Source organism: Dryobates pubescens, chromosome 1, assembly GCF_014839835.1.
Source record: "Dryobates pubescens isolate bDryPub1 chromosome 1, bDryPub1.pri, whole genome shotgun sequence".
Classification (NCBI taxonomy): Eukaryota; Metazoa; Chordata; class Aves; order Piciformes; family Picidae; genus Dryobates; species Dryobates pubescens.
In genome coordinates, this window is record NC_071612.1 from 58,148,576 (window position 1) to 58,163,611 (window position 15,036).

The 15,036-nt window shown below is 55.5% G+C and overlaps 1 protein-coding gene across 2 annotated transcripts in view; it reads right to left on the bottom strand.

Annotated features, from left to right (window-relative positions):
- Positions 1–474: 474 nt before the first annotated feature.
- Positions 475–15,036, bottom strand: part of ACAD9 (acyl-CoA dehydrogenase family member 9) — a 34,129-nt gene continuing 19,567 nt past the window's right edge. The window contains exons 10-18 of one of the 2 annotated variants that reach the window (XM_054166450.1): positions 14,141–14,211; positions 13,235–13,354; positions 11,140–11,268; positions 9,490–9,569; positions 8,354–8,480; positions 5,770–5,847; positions 3,217–3,345; positions 1,179–1,251; positions 475–726 (exon numbers count right to left, since the gene is read on the bottom strand). In XM_054166450.1, the coding sequence (XP_054022425.1) occupies positions 626–726; positions 1,179–1,251; positions 3,217–3,345; positions 5,770–5,847; positions 8,354–8,480; positions 9,490–9,569; positions 11,140–11,268; positions 13,235–13,354; positions 14,141–14,211 (908 nt within the window). In that variant the 3' untranslated portion in view covers positions 475–625. The remainder of the gene's footprint in view (positions 727–1,178; positions 1,252–3,216; positions 3,346–5,769; positions 5,848–8,353; positions 8,481–9,489; positions 9,570–11,139; positions 11,269–13,234; positions 13,355–14,140; positions 14,212–15,036) is intronic. The other variant, XM_054166459.1, reaches the window with a different exon arrangement.

Here is a 15,036-nt window from a genome sequence, read left to right on the forward strand (position 1 = left end):
ACCTAAGCTTTTCCTGGTGCAACTTGAGGCCACTTCCTCTCATCCTGTCACTTGTTACTGAGATGAGAGCAGCTCCCACCTGGCTCCAGCCTCCTGTCAAGAGTTGCAGAGAGCAATGAAGCCCAGATCTCCAGGCTGCTCCTCACAAGACCTGTGTTCAAGGCCCCTCACCAGCCTCCTTGTCCTTGTTGGCTCTAAAAACCAACCCCTCACCCTTTAGCTCTTGCTGAGCACTGAGAAGATTCCCCTCTCAGGCTGCTATGCTTCCAGACTGATCTGTTGGGGCTCTGCAGCTCTCTCAGTGCTGCGCTGCAGGTGAGTGGCTGATTGAAGCTTAAAGATCCTTAAATCCCACCCTGAGCCTTTCCCTGGGAGCACACACCTCCCCCCTCCACCCTCAGCTGGATTCAGCTCCAAGGGGAGCAGACATCTGTCCCTCTAGTCAGACGAAGGTGAGACTAAAAGAAACTGTCTTTATTTATTCTCCCTCTATGAAGCTGTGTTTACAATTCCACTTTCCACAGTCAGAGCTCATTACATTTGCTGCAGCAGCTTGTGAGGTGCCAGGGAGCTGAGCTGCAGGCAGGCAGGGGCTGCTCCTCAGGAGGGGCTGTCAGGGAGGGGATCAGAAGGTCCTGTCCAGAGGGTGAGAACAGATGTAGGCTCTCTTCTCCAGCACCTGCTTTGCAGCTTTTTTGATATGGTCATCCAGGTTTTCATCTGCATCTGTGGAGAAGCAGGAGCAGAGCTCACTGAAGTGCTGTAAGCAGCTTCTTCACACAGGGTTTTGGAATGAAGCCCCTAACCCTCTACACTCCCTTGCCAGGAAGTAACACAGCCTTCACTGCAGGAAAAGGCTGCCCAGTGCAGGTTGAGTTTCAGACAGCAAGTGGTCAGTGCCTAGCAGTTAGGTGTTTGACCTCCTTGGGGATCTACTGCTTTCTTCACAGGACTAGTTCCTACTACCAGCTGCAATGTTCCTCCCCACAGAGGAGGCTGAAAATCTACCTCCCTGTGGTTTTTGTCCATCAGATGGAGAGACTGTATCCATCTGGCACCACTCCTGTTCCTCACCTGATTCAAGTCCCATCTTGGTCACATCAAACCCACCTAACTTCTGTTTGGAGTCTGTGAAAATCCCCAGAAATACAAAAAATGTTCTGTTTTCTAGAGCTTACATTTTTCTAACTGAGCCATGGCATAATTGTTCTTGAAATAGGCTTCTGTGCAGAAGATGTTGGTGAGAAGCACCTGGGGAAAGAGGAGAGCTCAGTTAGAAACCAGCCCCTGGACTTCAGAGAGAAATCAAGGCAGCAAAGAGAGTCAGTTACACTCCTGACAGGCTGGGGCTGACTCCTGATCAAGGAGCCTGGGCAAGTCAGCAGCTGTGTCTCTGCCCTGGTGAGGCCACATCTGGAGCACCGGGTGCAGTTCTGTGCTCCCCAGCTCAAGAAGGACAGGGACTTGCTGGAGAGGGCACAGCAAAGGGTTACAAAGATGCAGAGGGCACTGGAACTGCTCTGTGAGGAGGAAAGGCTGTGAGAGAAGGGGGGCTGTTTAGTTTGGAGAAGAGCAGCCTGAGGGAGGATCTGATCAATGCTGATCAATACTTCAAGGGCTGGTTGCAGGAGGCTGGGGCCAGACTCTTCTCAGTAGTGCCCAGTGCCAGGGCAAGAGGCAATGGGCACAAACTTGAACATCAGAAGCTCATCTAAACAGAAGGAGGAGCTGCTTTAATTGAAGGCTGCTGGAGCTCTTGAGCAGGCTGCCCAGAGAGGTGGTGGAGTCTCCATCTCTGGAGACCCTCAAGGCCTGTGTTCCTGTATGACCTTCTCTAGGTGGCCCTGCCTTGGCAGGGGGTTGGACTGGATGATCTCTGGAGGTCCCTCCCACTCCCCACCACTCTCTGATTCTGTGAAATTCAGCTGCTCTATTCTCCCCACAGCTACCCAGGGGCAGAGCTGGGCAGTCCCTTTGCTCCAAGCTGACCAGAAGCAGCTTACACACAGCAGCTGCCATCACAAGGCCAGTGAAGACAAAGGTTAACTATCCTAACACTTCATTTTCTGTCAATAAATTCACTGACAAAACCTTGTTGCTGTCTTCTGTCACCTACTGATTATTATATGGAAGAGCTTGGAGAGTCCCAGAGGCTAGCAGCAGCTTTCTGAGACCCTGCACACTTGCAGCTCTTTCACAAGACCTTCATGGTTGGACTTGATGATCTTCAAGGTTTCTTCCAACCACAATGGTTCTGTGATTCCACAATTCTCTGTGTTTGAAACTCTGCTGAACAGTTGGATACTGTATGGTGAGAGCACCTGGGAGGGAGCTGGTGTGGTGACTGCAGCCCTGCACCCAGGGGGTTAGAAACACTCTGGTGCACTGCCGGTTTGCCAGCAGTTTGTTGTGCTAAGGTGGAAATTCCTAACAGGTGAGGAGGAGTGTCCCTGAAGTGGAATGGGAAGCTCTTTGTCCTTGGGGTTTGTGGTCCCCCAGGTGTCAGACAAGGCCTCTCTCAGGCCAGCACCACACAACCAAATGGTTTGGCTTGGAAGGGAACTGAAAGATCATCCAGTTCCAACCCCCCTGCCAAGGGCAGGATGCTGCCCACTAGCTCAGGTTGCTCAAGATCCCATCCAGCTTGCCTTGGAACACTTGCAGGCTAGGAGCCTCCAGAACATCTCTGGGCAAGCTGTACAAATGCTTCACCATCCTCATGGGGAGGAACTGCTTCCTACTGTCTGATCTCAATCCAGTTTGAAGCCATCACCCCTCCTCCTGTCACTCTCCAGTTCCCCTGTAGCCCCCTTCAAACACTGGAAGGCTGTTCTAAGGTCTCCCCAGAGCCTTCTCTCCTCCAAGCTGCACAAGGCCAACTCTCTCACAGCAGAGGCTTCCAGCCCTCCCAGCATTGCTGTGGCCTCCTCTGGCCCCTGCTCCAACAGCTCCATGTCTGTGCTGTGCTGAGGAGTCCAGCACTGCAGGGGAGAACACAGCAGAGAGGAGAAGAGGGGCAGAATCCCCTCCCTTCAAGCTGCTGGGGAGGAGCCCAGGATGGTGCCTGTGCAGGGCTCAGAGGGGCAGAGAAAGCTGGGGCTGTGAAAGCTGAGGAGCAGCTCTGCTGCAGAGGTGAGGCAGAAGGGTGCCAGGCAGTGGCTGTGAAGGCGCAGCAGGCAGGCAGCACAGCCCTCAGGAGGGCAGCAGCAGCCTTACCTCGTGGTCATGGTTCCTGAGGCCGATGCTGATGGACCTGCTGGCTCTGGAGATGGTGGCTGTCATCGCATAGAGGTTAATGACCACGTCTGCCACTCTCTTCAGCACCAGCTGCTCCTCCACGATTGTCTGCAAGGCCAGCCACACACATTCATTTGCAGCTCCTCCATCTCAAACCTTAACCAAACATTGTCTTCATGCTTCACATTTGGGTTCCTCCTTACCTGGCACAGGCAGGGAAGCTGCTACATGGAATTTCCACCCTGAGAAGATTTGGGATTCACTGTTCCACCTTTTCACTCTCTGCCTGGCTACAGCCAACAAATCAAAGCTGCCTTGAAACCAGCCCTGTGTGCAGCCCAAACAGTTGTGTTCTGGGCCCCTCAGTTTAAGAAGGACATTGAGAGACTTGAAGGTGTCCAGAGAAGGGCAATGAGGCTGGGGAGAGGCCTTGAGCACAGCCCTGTGAGGAGAGGCTGAGGGAGCTGGGGTTGTTTAGCTTGGAGAAGAAGAGGCTCAGGGGAGACCTTCTTGCTCTCTCCAACTCCCTGAAGGGAGGTTGTAGCCAGGTGGGGGTTGGTCTCTTCTCCCAGGCAACCAGCACCAGAACAAGGGGACACAGTCTCAAGCTGTGCCAGGGGAGGTTTAGACTCGAGGTGAGGAGAAAGTTCTTCCCAGCAAGAGAGATTGGCCCTTGGGATGTGCTGCCCAGGGAGGTGATGGAGTCACCGTCCCTGGAGGTGTGGAAGAGGGGATTGGATGTGGCACTTGGAGCCATGGATTAGTTGTCAGGAGGTGTTGGGTAATATGTGATAGGTTGGACTTGATGATCTCTGAGGTCTTTTCCAACCTGCTTGATTCTGTGATACCACTTCAGCAAACACCAAACTCACTGACATCACAGCACCAGGGATACAAAGGCTGTTCAGCAGCTGTGTGAGGTAAGGTGGAATGTGGTGGGGCCCAGCCTGAGGAGCAGCCTCACAGCACAGCAGGTTACAGTGACAATCCAGGGTGTGCTAGGTTCATCCTCTCCTGTTTGAAGTACCCCACTGTGTGACACAAGGGCAGACACAACTCTTCCACTGTGCAGCATAGGGAGACTCCAAACCTGCTGGTCCTGCTCTTCATGTGGGGACAGGGAAATGGGTTCCAGTGGCTGTTCACAGCAAGAACTTCAAACAGTGCCTGGAGCAGGCAGGAGTTTTGCTTACAGAGGCAGAGGAAAGCAACTACTTCCCTGAGACTGCTGCCTTTTGGCTGTGGGGTTTTGAGGGCTGTCTTTTTTTTCCTCTAACACAAGCTTTGCATTACATCAAGTGTGGAATTCCACTGGTAGCTTCTCATCTTCCAGGGCAATGGGGAATGGAGCAAAACTAGACATGGGTAGGTTCAGATAGACAGTGAGGAAGAAGTTGTTCCCCATGAGGGTGGTGAGAGACTGGCACAGGTTGCCCAGGGAGGTGGTGGAAGCCTCCTGCCTGGAGGTTTTTGCAGCCAGGTTGGATGTGGCTGTGAGCAACCTGCTGTAGTGTGAGGTGTCCCTGCCCATGGCAGGGGGGTTGGGACTGGCTGATCCTTGAGGTCCCTTCCAACCCTGACAGTTCTGTGATTGTATGAAATGTGCAAAGGGAGCCCTGGCTTCTGCCACAGCCCACTCTGGGTTCTAGCCAGGCCACTTTGGTTGAAGATCACAGAATCACTAAGGTTGGAAGAGACCTCAAAGATCATCGAGTCCAACCTGTCTCCACAGACCTCATGACTAGACCATGGCACCAACTGCCACATCCAATCCCCTCTTGAACACCTCCAGGGATGGTGACTCCACCACCTCCCTGGGCAGCACATCCCAATGGCGAACAACTCTCTCAATGAAGAACTTTCTCCTCACCTCCAGCCTAAACTTCCCCTGGTGCAGCTTGGGACTGTGTCCTCTTGTTCTTGCCTGGGAGAAGAGACCAACCCCCACCTGGCTACAACCTCCCTTCAGGGAGTTGAAGAGGGCAATAAGGTCTCCCCTGAGCCTCCTCCTCTCCAGGCTGAACAACCCCAGCTCCCTCAGCCTCTCCTCACAGGGCTGTGCTCAAGGCCTCTCCCCAGCCTTGTTGCCCTTCTCTGGACACCTTCAAGTGTCTCAATGTCCTTCTTAAACTGAGGGGCCCAGAACTGGACACAGGACTCAAGGTGCAGCCTAACCAGTGCTGAGCACAGGGCACAATGACTTCCCTGCTCCTGCTGGCCACACTCTTCCTGATCCATGCCAGGATGCCCTTGGCCTTCTTGGCCACCTGGGCACACTGCTGGCTCATGCTCAGCCTACTGTCAATCAGCACCCCCAGGTCCCTTTCTGCCTGCCTGCTCTCAGCCACTCTGACCCCAGCCTGTAGCTCTGCATGGGGTTGCTGTGGCCAAAGTGCAGTCCCTGGCACTTGGACTTGTTGAATGCCATCCTGCTGGGCTCTGCCCAGTCGGTCCAGGTCCCTCTGGAGAGCCCTTCTGCCCTCTAACTGATGAACTGTTCAATAACCAAGAGCACAGCCATAAGATAGTTACCTTCCCAAACCTACTCAGCAGGCTTCTCACTGTTGCTCCAAAGTAATAAATGTTTTCTTCAAGTTTCTTGGCACTCTCCTAGAGAAGAAAACAGAAAGTACAACAATTGGAGTGGCCTTCTAAGGGAAAAACCAAGCAGATCCCTGCCCCCTACAAACAGGACACTGAGCTGAACAAGGAGGATGTTGTAGGGAAGCAGCTCTGGGCACTATGAGCTACTCTTGGGCCATCCAGCCCCTAGCTCAAAGCCTTGGTGACACAACCTGCTGCAGGAGACAGCAGCTGCTCTGCTGGCTGCCAGGGTTGCTGCTGGCTTTAGCTGCCAAGACACAAATGAGAATTCTCAGCTGCAGCACAAATGAGTTTTCCTTTCTGATTAGCCAGGAGTGAGATGTGAGCTGAACAGAATCAGTTCTGGGTGATCACAACAAGGGAGCAGTGTAGACTGAGCTGAAGAACCAGCAGCAGACAAGAAGGGCTGAAGCCCCAAGCTGTGTGCCCCACCACAAGGGGGAACTTCCCCTCTCAGAGAGTGGCAGGTCAGTTTTCTGCCATATGCAACTTCTGATCCCTGACCACAACTCCCTTCTAAGATCATCTTTCACCATCTCACATCTTTTTCTTTCCACTTGAAAAGGAGAAGTTTCCCTATTTATCACAGAAACATCCAGGCTGGAAAAGAGCCTCAGGATCACCAAACCCAACCCAGAACCCTACTCTGCAAGGGTCACCCCTAAACCAGAGCCCCAAGCACCACATCCAAACCACCCTGAAACACATTCAGGCTTGGGGACTCCACCACCTCCCTGGGCAGCACATTCCAATCCCTGACCACTCTTGCCATGAAAAAGGTTTCCTACTCTCCAGTCTAACCCTGCCCAGTCACAGCTTGAGGCCATTCCCTCTTGTTCTACCACTAATTACTTGGGAGAAGAGACCAGCACCAACCTCTGCACAACCTCCTTTCAGGTAGTTGTAGAGAGCCATGAGGTCTCCCTCAGCCTGCTCTGTTTCACACTAACCATGCCCAGCTCCTTCAGTTGCTCCTCACCAGATTTATTCTCCAGGCCCTTCCCAGCTTCCTTGCCCTCCTCTGCCCTGGCTCCAGCACCTCCACATCTCTCTGGGATTGAGGAGACCCAAACTGGACACAGCACTCGAGGTGAGTGCCAGGGGACAATCCCTGCCCTGCTCCTGCTGGACACAGCATTGCTGATCCCAGCCAGGATGCCACTGGCACACTGCTGGCTCTTATTCAGCTGCTTGTCAATAAGAACCCCCAGGCCCCTTTCTGCTAGACAGCTGTCCAGCCACACTGCCCCAAGCCTTTAGCTAAAAGGAATGGGATTATAAGATGTTGACTCTGAGGGGGAAAAAAACCAACTCAGTGTCTAGCTGCAGCCCTGGTACCATGAAACCCAACTAGTCCTGGATTGTCTCTTAGCAAGCAACAGCCTTTAAACATCCATCCAATTTGCTGCTGCACACCACAGAGGTACCATTCTGTATACAACAGGGAGAAAAATATTCTCAGTGTTCCCTTGGCTAACTTCTCAGCACAGTCCTTACACTTGTGAAGGTGACAGCCTGGAGAATTCGTGGGCAACATTTAGCTCTGCAGAGCAAGGCCAACTCTTACCCTAAGTGCCTCCAATTCTCCTAAACTCAACTGTGCAGCCTACCCTGGACTCTCTCTCTCTCAGACTTTCTCTCTGAGAAGAGCCCAGCCCCATCCTCTTGCCTCAACCCTTTAGCTCTTGCTGAGCATTGCTCAGATCCCCTCTGGAGCTGCTCTTCTCCAGGCTCAGCAGCCCCAGGGCTCTCAGCCTTTGCTCCTCACAGAGCTGCTCCAGGCCCCTCAGCAGCTTTGTGGCCTCCACTGGACTCTCTCCGGTAGTTTCCTGACTCTCTTGAACTGGGGAGCCCAGAACTGGACCCAGCACTCCAGGGGTGGCCTCACTAGGGTGAGTAGAGACGGGGAGAAAATCCCTTGACCTGCTGGCCACACTCTTCTTAATGCTCCCCAGGACACCATTGGTCTTCTTGACCACAAGAGCACATTGCTGGCTCATGGGGAACTTGCTGTCCACCAGCACTCCCAGGTCCTCCTCCATGGAGCTGCTTTGCAGCAGGTCAGCCCTCACCGGTACTGCTGCAGGGGCTTGTTCCTTCCCAGGTGCAGGACTCTACACTTGCCCTTGCTGAACTTCATGTAGCTCCCCTGAGGGAAACCCATGAGGCCAGCAAAGCTCAGTTACAAAGCACAGGATTTGGGAGGAAGGGCAGGACAGGCCATTTCTAACACCATCTTTCACAGTGTGGCATTTCCATTTCTGTAAGCCACTAGGATGGATATAAAGGGGGCCTGGGTATAAACACAGACCTGGAGCAGTCTTCACCTCACCCTGCTACATGCCCACGCCATACCTCTAAGTCCTTACCCCCCATATGGTAGAAACTCCTGCTTGAAGCTGTGAATCTTGCTATTGCTAAGCACAGGGACACAGCTGTGCCAGTGAAAGGAACCAAGCACTGAAGAGCAGTGTCTGGACATGAGCAGAGCACTGTCAGCCCCTTTCCTCACCTGCAGGCTGGGGTGTGCCACTCCACGATCACCACAGAGGCCATAATCCACTTTTCTGCCCATGCTGTCTCGCAGCCTGTTCAGGAACTCTGCCAGTGCCACTCCAACATTGCCCTTCTTGATTTCTCTACAAGGTTGGACAAACAGCAGCTGTGAAAGGCCATGCCCTGGCTCACAAGGCAAGATACCTCTCCTATGAGGACAGACTGAGGGAGTTGGGATTGTGCAGTTTGGAGAAGAGAAGGCTCCCAGGAGACCTTCTTGTGGCTTTGCAGTATCTGCAGGGGGCTCCAAGAAAGCTGGGGAGGGACTTTGGAGGGTGTGAGGGAGGGATAGGACTGGGGGGGATGAAGCAAAACTAGAAGTGGGGAGATTGAGACTGGATGTTAGGAAGAAGTTGTTCCCCATGAGGGTGGTGAGAGACTGGCACAGGTTGCCCAGGGAGGTGGTGGAAGCCTCCTGCCTGGAGGTTTTTGCAGCCAGGCTGGATGTGGCTGTGAGCAACCTGCTGTAGTGTGAGGTGTCCCTGCCCATGGCAGGGGGATTGGGACTGGCTGAGCCTTGAGGTCCCTTCCAGCCCTGACAATTCTGTGATTCTATGGTTTGAGGTGCAGAGAACCACTTCAGATCCTGAATGCTTTGCCAAAACACCTGCAGTTTGTCTAGGAATCATCAGGTCTGTTGAGCCATTCTACTGTGAGGTCTGGGGAGCAATCAGGATTTGAGAAGCATCAAACTGGTTCACATTAAAACTCCTCTCCAAAACACTCACAGTAAATCCCAGGCATCAGCAGAGGCACTCAAGGTGCTCCAATGCTTGGAGTTTTGCCCACAAATTCAATGCAATTTTGTTATAAAGCCCTAACTTAGAGAATTCCAACTTGCTGGTCCTGCAAGGAGGGATTCTACTGAAGCTGGAAGTGGAACATTCAGTGGGGTACAGGCCAAGATTCTGAAATCTGTAAAGCCCTTATTGCAAAAGAGAAAAGCCCAGGCACTTCTAGCAGTGAGCCAGCTGGTAGGCAGCTAACAGGTTGGCCAAAGCCTGGGAGCTTCTTCCTGCAGCCTCCCCTCTTCTCTGCAGATCAGAAGCTCTGAAGCCCTGCTCAGCTGAGCAGCAGTCCAGCAGCACCTACTTGATTCTGTCAGTCAGGGCTCTGCCCGCGTGCTGCATCCCCGTCAGAGCGATGTACAGCCGCAGGATCTCGTTGGTGCCCTGCCGGAGACACAAAGGCAGCGTCAGGCACAAAGCACCTGCAGCACTGCCCGCGGCCCTGCCTGCTGCCGGCCTCTTTCATGCGCTGCTGTGCGCCCCCAGCACGGATTCTGATGTCTGAGGCACTTGTGCTGCGCTCTTCCGCAAGACCTTGTCAGATGCATCTGCATTCCTCAGGCAAACCTCTTCTGAGAGCGCTCTGCCAGGCGAGAGAGGACCGGCCCGGGAGGGAAACTGCTGCCACCACCCGCACTGCTGGCACGGGCAGGGGAGCCGGGGAGCCCCGGGGGCGGCGGGGGGAGGAAGGGAGCCCCGGGGGCGGCGGGGGGAGGAAGGGAGCCCCGGGGGCGGCGGGGGGAGGAAGGGAGCCCCGGGGGCGGCGGGGGGAGGAAGGGAGCCCCGGGGGCGGCGGGGGGAGGAAGGGAGCCCCGGGGGGCGGCGGGGGGAGGAAGGGAGCCCCCGGGGGCGGCGGGGGGAGGAAGGGAGCCCCGGGGGCGGCGGGGGGAGGAAGGGAGCCCCGGGGGCGGCGGGGGGAGGAAGGGAGCCCCGGGGGCGGCGGGGGGAGGAAGGGAGCCCCGGGGGCGGCGGGGGGAGGAAGGGAGCCCCCGGGGGCGGCGGGGGGAGGAAGGGAGCCCCCGGGGGCGGCGGGGGGAGGAAGGGAGCCCCGGGGGCGGCGGGGGGAGGAAGGGAGCCCCCAGGGGCGGCGGGGGGAGGAAGGGAGCCCCCAGGGGCGGCGGGGGGAGGAAGGGAGCCCCGGGGGCGGGGGGGGGAGGAAGGGAGCCCCGGGGGGGGGGGGGGGAGGAAGGGAGCCCCGGGGGCGGCGGGGGGAGGAAGGGAGCCCCCAGGGGCGGCGGGGGGAGGAAGGGAGCCCCCGGGGGCGGGGGGGGGAGGAAGGGAGCCCCCGGGGGCGGGGGGGGGAGGAAGGGAGCCCCGGGGGCGGGGGGGGGAGGAAGGGAGCCCCGGGGGGGGGCGGAAGGGAGCCCCCGGGGGTGGCGGGGGGAGGAAGGGAGCCCCGGGGGCGGGGGGGGGCGGAAGGGAGCCACCGGGGGCGGGGGGGGGAGGGAGCCCCAGGGGCGGGGGGGGGAGGGAGCCCCAGGGTGCCCAGGGGAGGGGCGGGGCAGCGAGAAGCTTGGGAGGCAGAGGCTGCAGAGGGTCAGGGCTGGTGAGAGCACACAGCACAAGGTGAACACCACCAATACATTTCCCCGTGGGTAACTGAGGACACGTTCTTGAGCTAGTCGTGGGGGTTACAACAGGAGCGTTTGCCAGGCAGCTCTCTCCTGCCCCTCTTCTCCTTCTGCTGTTCTGGTACTGAAAGATTTCTCTCCCTCCACAGCTGCCTGCTGGCTTTTGCTTTCTCTCAAGTGCCAGCTCTGATTTCATTCAGCTGTGAAGAATCACTGCCTGGTTTGGGTTGGAAGGCACTTCAACCACCACCTAATTCCAAGCCCCTGCCACGGGCAGGGACTCCTTGCACTAGCCCAGGTTGCTCAAGGCCCCATCCAGACTGGCCTCCAACCCCTCCATGGAGGGGCAGAGTGTGAGAATAAAGCAGTGTGTGAGCACTTGCCTCAAATATCAGCAGGATCCTGGTGTCTCTCAGGTAGCGTTCGTAGGGGTAGTCTTTCATATAGCCCAGGCCTCCAAGGATCTGCAGTGCTTCACTGACACAAGCCCAGGCCCCTTCAGAGCTGAACACCTGCCAGGGGACAGCACTGCAGTCACCATGCTGCTCATCCACCTGACACTGCTGGGCTGCTCTGCACCGCTGCCGCGACGCTGCCCTGAAGCGGCATCCTTACGGCTCAGGGTGCACAGCTGGCTCAAGGCCTCCAGGCAACACGACAGCCAGAACCAGCTGAAGCTGCTTGGCTGGAGGCTCTCCTGTCTGCTCTGATCCGCCACAACATGAGCTCCTTAGCACTGACCACACCCTAAGGGACCATGAGTGGGGGGTGAATACAGTATCACAGTGTAGCTAAGGCTAGAAGAGACATCAAAGATCATCAAGTCCAACCTGTCTCCACAGACCTCATGACTAGACCATGGCACCAAGTGCCACATCCAGTCCCCTCTTGAAAACCTCCAGGGACGGTGACTCCACCACCTCCCTGGGCAGCACATCCCAATGGCTAACAACTCTCTCAGTGAAGAACTTTCTCCTCACCTCGAGTCTAAACCTCCCGTGGCACAGCTTGAGACTGTGCCCTCTTGTTCTGATGCTGCCTGCCTGGGAGAAGAGACTAACTCCCACCTGGCTACAACCTCCTTTCAGGTAGTTGTAGAGAGCAATGAGGCCTCCCCTGAGCCTCCTCTTCTCCAGGCTAAACAACCCCAGCTCCCTCAGCCTCTCCTCACAGGGCTGTGCTGAAGGCCTCTCCCCAGCCTTGTTGCCCTTCTCTGGACACCTTCAAGTGTCTCAATGTCCTTCTTGAACTGAGGGGCCCAGAACTGGACACAGGACTCCAGGTGTGGCCTAACCAATGCAGAGTACAGGGGCACAATGACCTCCCTGCTCCTGCTGGCCACACAATTCCCAATGCAGGCCAGGATGCCATTGGCCTTCTTGGCCACCTGGGCACACTGCTGGCTCATGTTTAGGCAGCTGTCAATCAGTACCCCCAGGTCCCTCTCTGTTTGGGAGCTCTCCAGCCACTCTGACCCCAGCCTGTAGCTCTGCATGGGGTTGTTGTGGACAAAGTGCAGCCCCTGGCACTTGGATTTGTTGAATGCCATCCTGTTGGACTGTGCCCATCTGTCCAGCCTGTCCAGGTCCCTCTGCAGAGCTCTTCTGTCCTCTAACTGACCAACATCTGCTCCCAGCTTGGTGTCATCTGCAAACTTGCTGATGACTGACTCAACCCCCTCATCCAGATCATCAATGAAGATGTTAAAGAGGATGGGGCCCAGCACTGATCCCTGGGGGACACCACTGGTGCCTGGCTGCCAGCTGGCTGTGGCACCATTCACCACCACTCTCTGGGCTTGGCCCTCCAGCCAGTTCCTAACCTAGCTCAGAGTGCTGCTCTCCAAGCCAGGGGCTGACAGCTTAGCCAGCAGTTTGCTGTGGGGGACGGTGTCAAAGGCCTTGCTGAAGTCCAGGCAGACTACATCCACAGCCTCCCCACGTCCACCAGACGGGTCACCTGATTATAGAAGGAGATCAGGTTGGAGAGGCAGGACCTGTCCTTCCTAAATCCATGTTGGCTGTGAGCTCTGCTCTGGGGGGAGCCCCAGCCAGCAGCAGCCAACCCCGTGCTGCAGGAGCACCCAAAACAGAGACATTCCTGTGGAGAGGGCCAGTCTTGGACAGAAGCCCCTGAGCCAGGCCTGCAGCTGGAGATAAACTTGAGTGTCTTTTCACTTTTGCTATGGTGTGAAGCCACATAAAAGAAGGATTCAAGGGGACCAATGATATTCCAAAGCTGTTGCATGCAGCTGTGACTTCCTCTGGTGACAAGAGCCTGAATTTGAGCTCATGAAGAGCCCATGGGATAGAGGGAAAACAGTTACATCTTTTTCCATCTAGGTGAGGGATTTGTATCACATGTCTGAAGGTACCACCTGAGCCTCTCAGCAATGTGGAATGTAGGTGAAGAAGAGGGGAGGTGTTAAATCCTTCCTCTCTTACAGCTGTAGGCAAGTCTTTGAACCAAGTGAATTACCTTGACCATGGCTGCCTCCACGGAGCAGTCCGGCACGCCTGGCCTGTCCATCATGCCTGCAGTGAGGTAAGCCATGCTCTCCATGACATATGCTCTCACAGCCATGAAACAAAACTTCTCCTGTCAAACAGCAATGGAGGAATCACACACTGATACACACCCCAGACAGAATCATAGAAAGAGTAATGCTGGAAAAGACCCCAAAGATCATCCAGTCCAACCTCTCACCCAACACCTCATGGCTACTAAACCATGGCCACATCCAATCCCCTCTTCAACACCTCCAGGGATGGTGACTCCACCACCTCCCTGGGCAGCACATTCCAGTGGCCAATCTTTCTTGCTGGGAAGAACTATCTCCTCACCTCCAGCCTAAACCTCCCCTGGCACAGCTTGAGACTGTGTCCTCTTGTTCTGGTGCTGCTTGCCTGGGAGAAGAGACCAACCCCGACCTGGCTGCAGCCTCTCTTCAGGGAGTGGGAGAGAGCAAGAAGGTCTCCCCTGAGCCTCCTCTTCTCCAGGCTAAGCAACCCCAGCTCCCTCAGCCTCTCCTCACAGGGCTGTGCTCCAGATCCCTCCCCACCTTTGTTGCCCTTCTCTGGACACCTTCAAGAGTCTCAATGTCCTTCTTAAACTGAGGGGCCCAGAGATGCCAAAGCCTGAAACTTGTACACAGCTGCAGTCTGTTAACAGATTACCAGATGCTGGCTAACAAAAAGCACTAACCATGAAAAACCTAAAGCAAAGCCTCTTTCTTCATGACATTTACCATTCTACACAGGCAGCAGAGAAGGCTGTGCCAAGTTTGCACAAGTTTAGCACCACTAAATCAGCAGAGCCAGAAGCCTCCCAGCACACTCAAGCAAGACAGAACACAGAGATGTTGTGGCTTCCCCTGTTGATTACCTGAATTAATCCAAAGTCACTCAGTTTCTTGTTGAACTGCTTCCTGGTGCAAGCATATTCTGCTGTCATTTCTGTAAAAACAAACCAAATCCATCTCCAAGCAGCAGAACTCCCACTGTGATGAGCAGCCCTGCTGAGAGGGGCTTTCTGTTGGCTGACTGTGACACTTCAGCCTCTCCACAGCAAGCCCCTGGCTGCTTCACAAGCAGCAGCTTGTGGAAAACCCCCTCAGAATGGTGCTGTTGAGCAGCTTTGGGAACAGTTTGCTCAAAGGCTTTGAAAGCAGAGGCTGAGGTGTGAGCCTGGCCTCTTAGGGCATATTTTAGTGCTAATCACAGAATGGTGGGGGGTCTGCACACTGTATGGGCTGTACAGCAAGGAGTTTCAACAGCTTCAGCAGCCCTCAATATAGCTTCACTAGTTTCAGGAGCCCTCAACACAGGAAGGACATGCACCTGATGGAGTATATCAAGAGGGGGGACACAAAATGGTCAGGGGGTTGGAGCAGCTCTGCTACAAGGACAGGCTGAGGGAGCTGGAGGTGTTCAGCCAAAAGAAGAGAAGGCTCTGGGAAAATCTAATGGGAGCCTTCCAGTACCTGAAGGGGGCTACAGGAAGGATGGAGAGAGACTGTTTGCAAAGGCCTGCAGGGACAGGACCAGGGGCAATGGCTTCAAACTAGAGCAGAGCAGATTGAGATTGGATATCAGGAACAAGTTCTGCACCAGGAGGGTGGTGGAACACTGGAACAGGTTGCCCAGGGAGATGGTGGTGGCCTCATCCCTGGAGATCTTCAAGGTGAGGCTGGACAGGGCTCTGGGCAACCTGATCTAGTTGGGGATGTCCCTGCTGACTGCAGAGAGGTTGGACTGGATGAGCTCTGGAGGTCCCTTCCA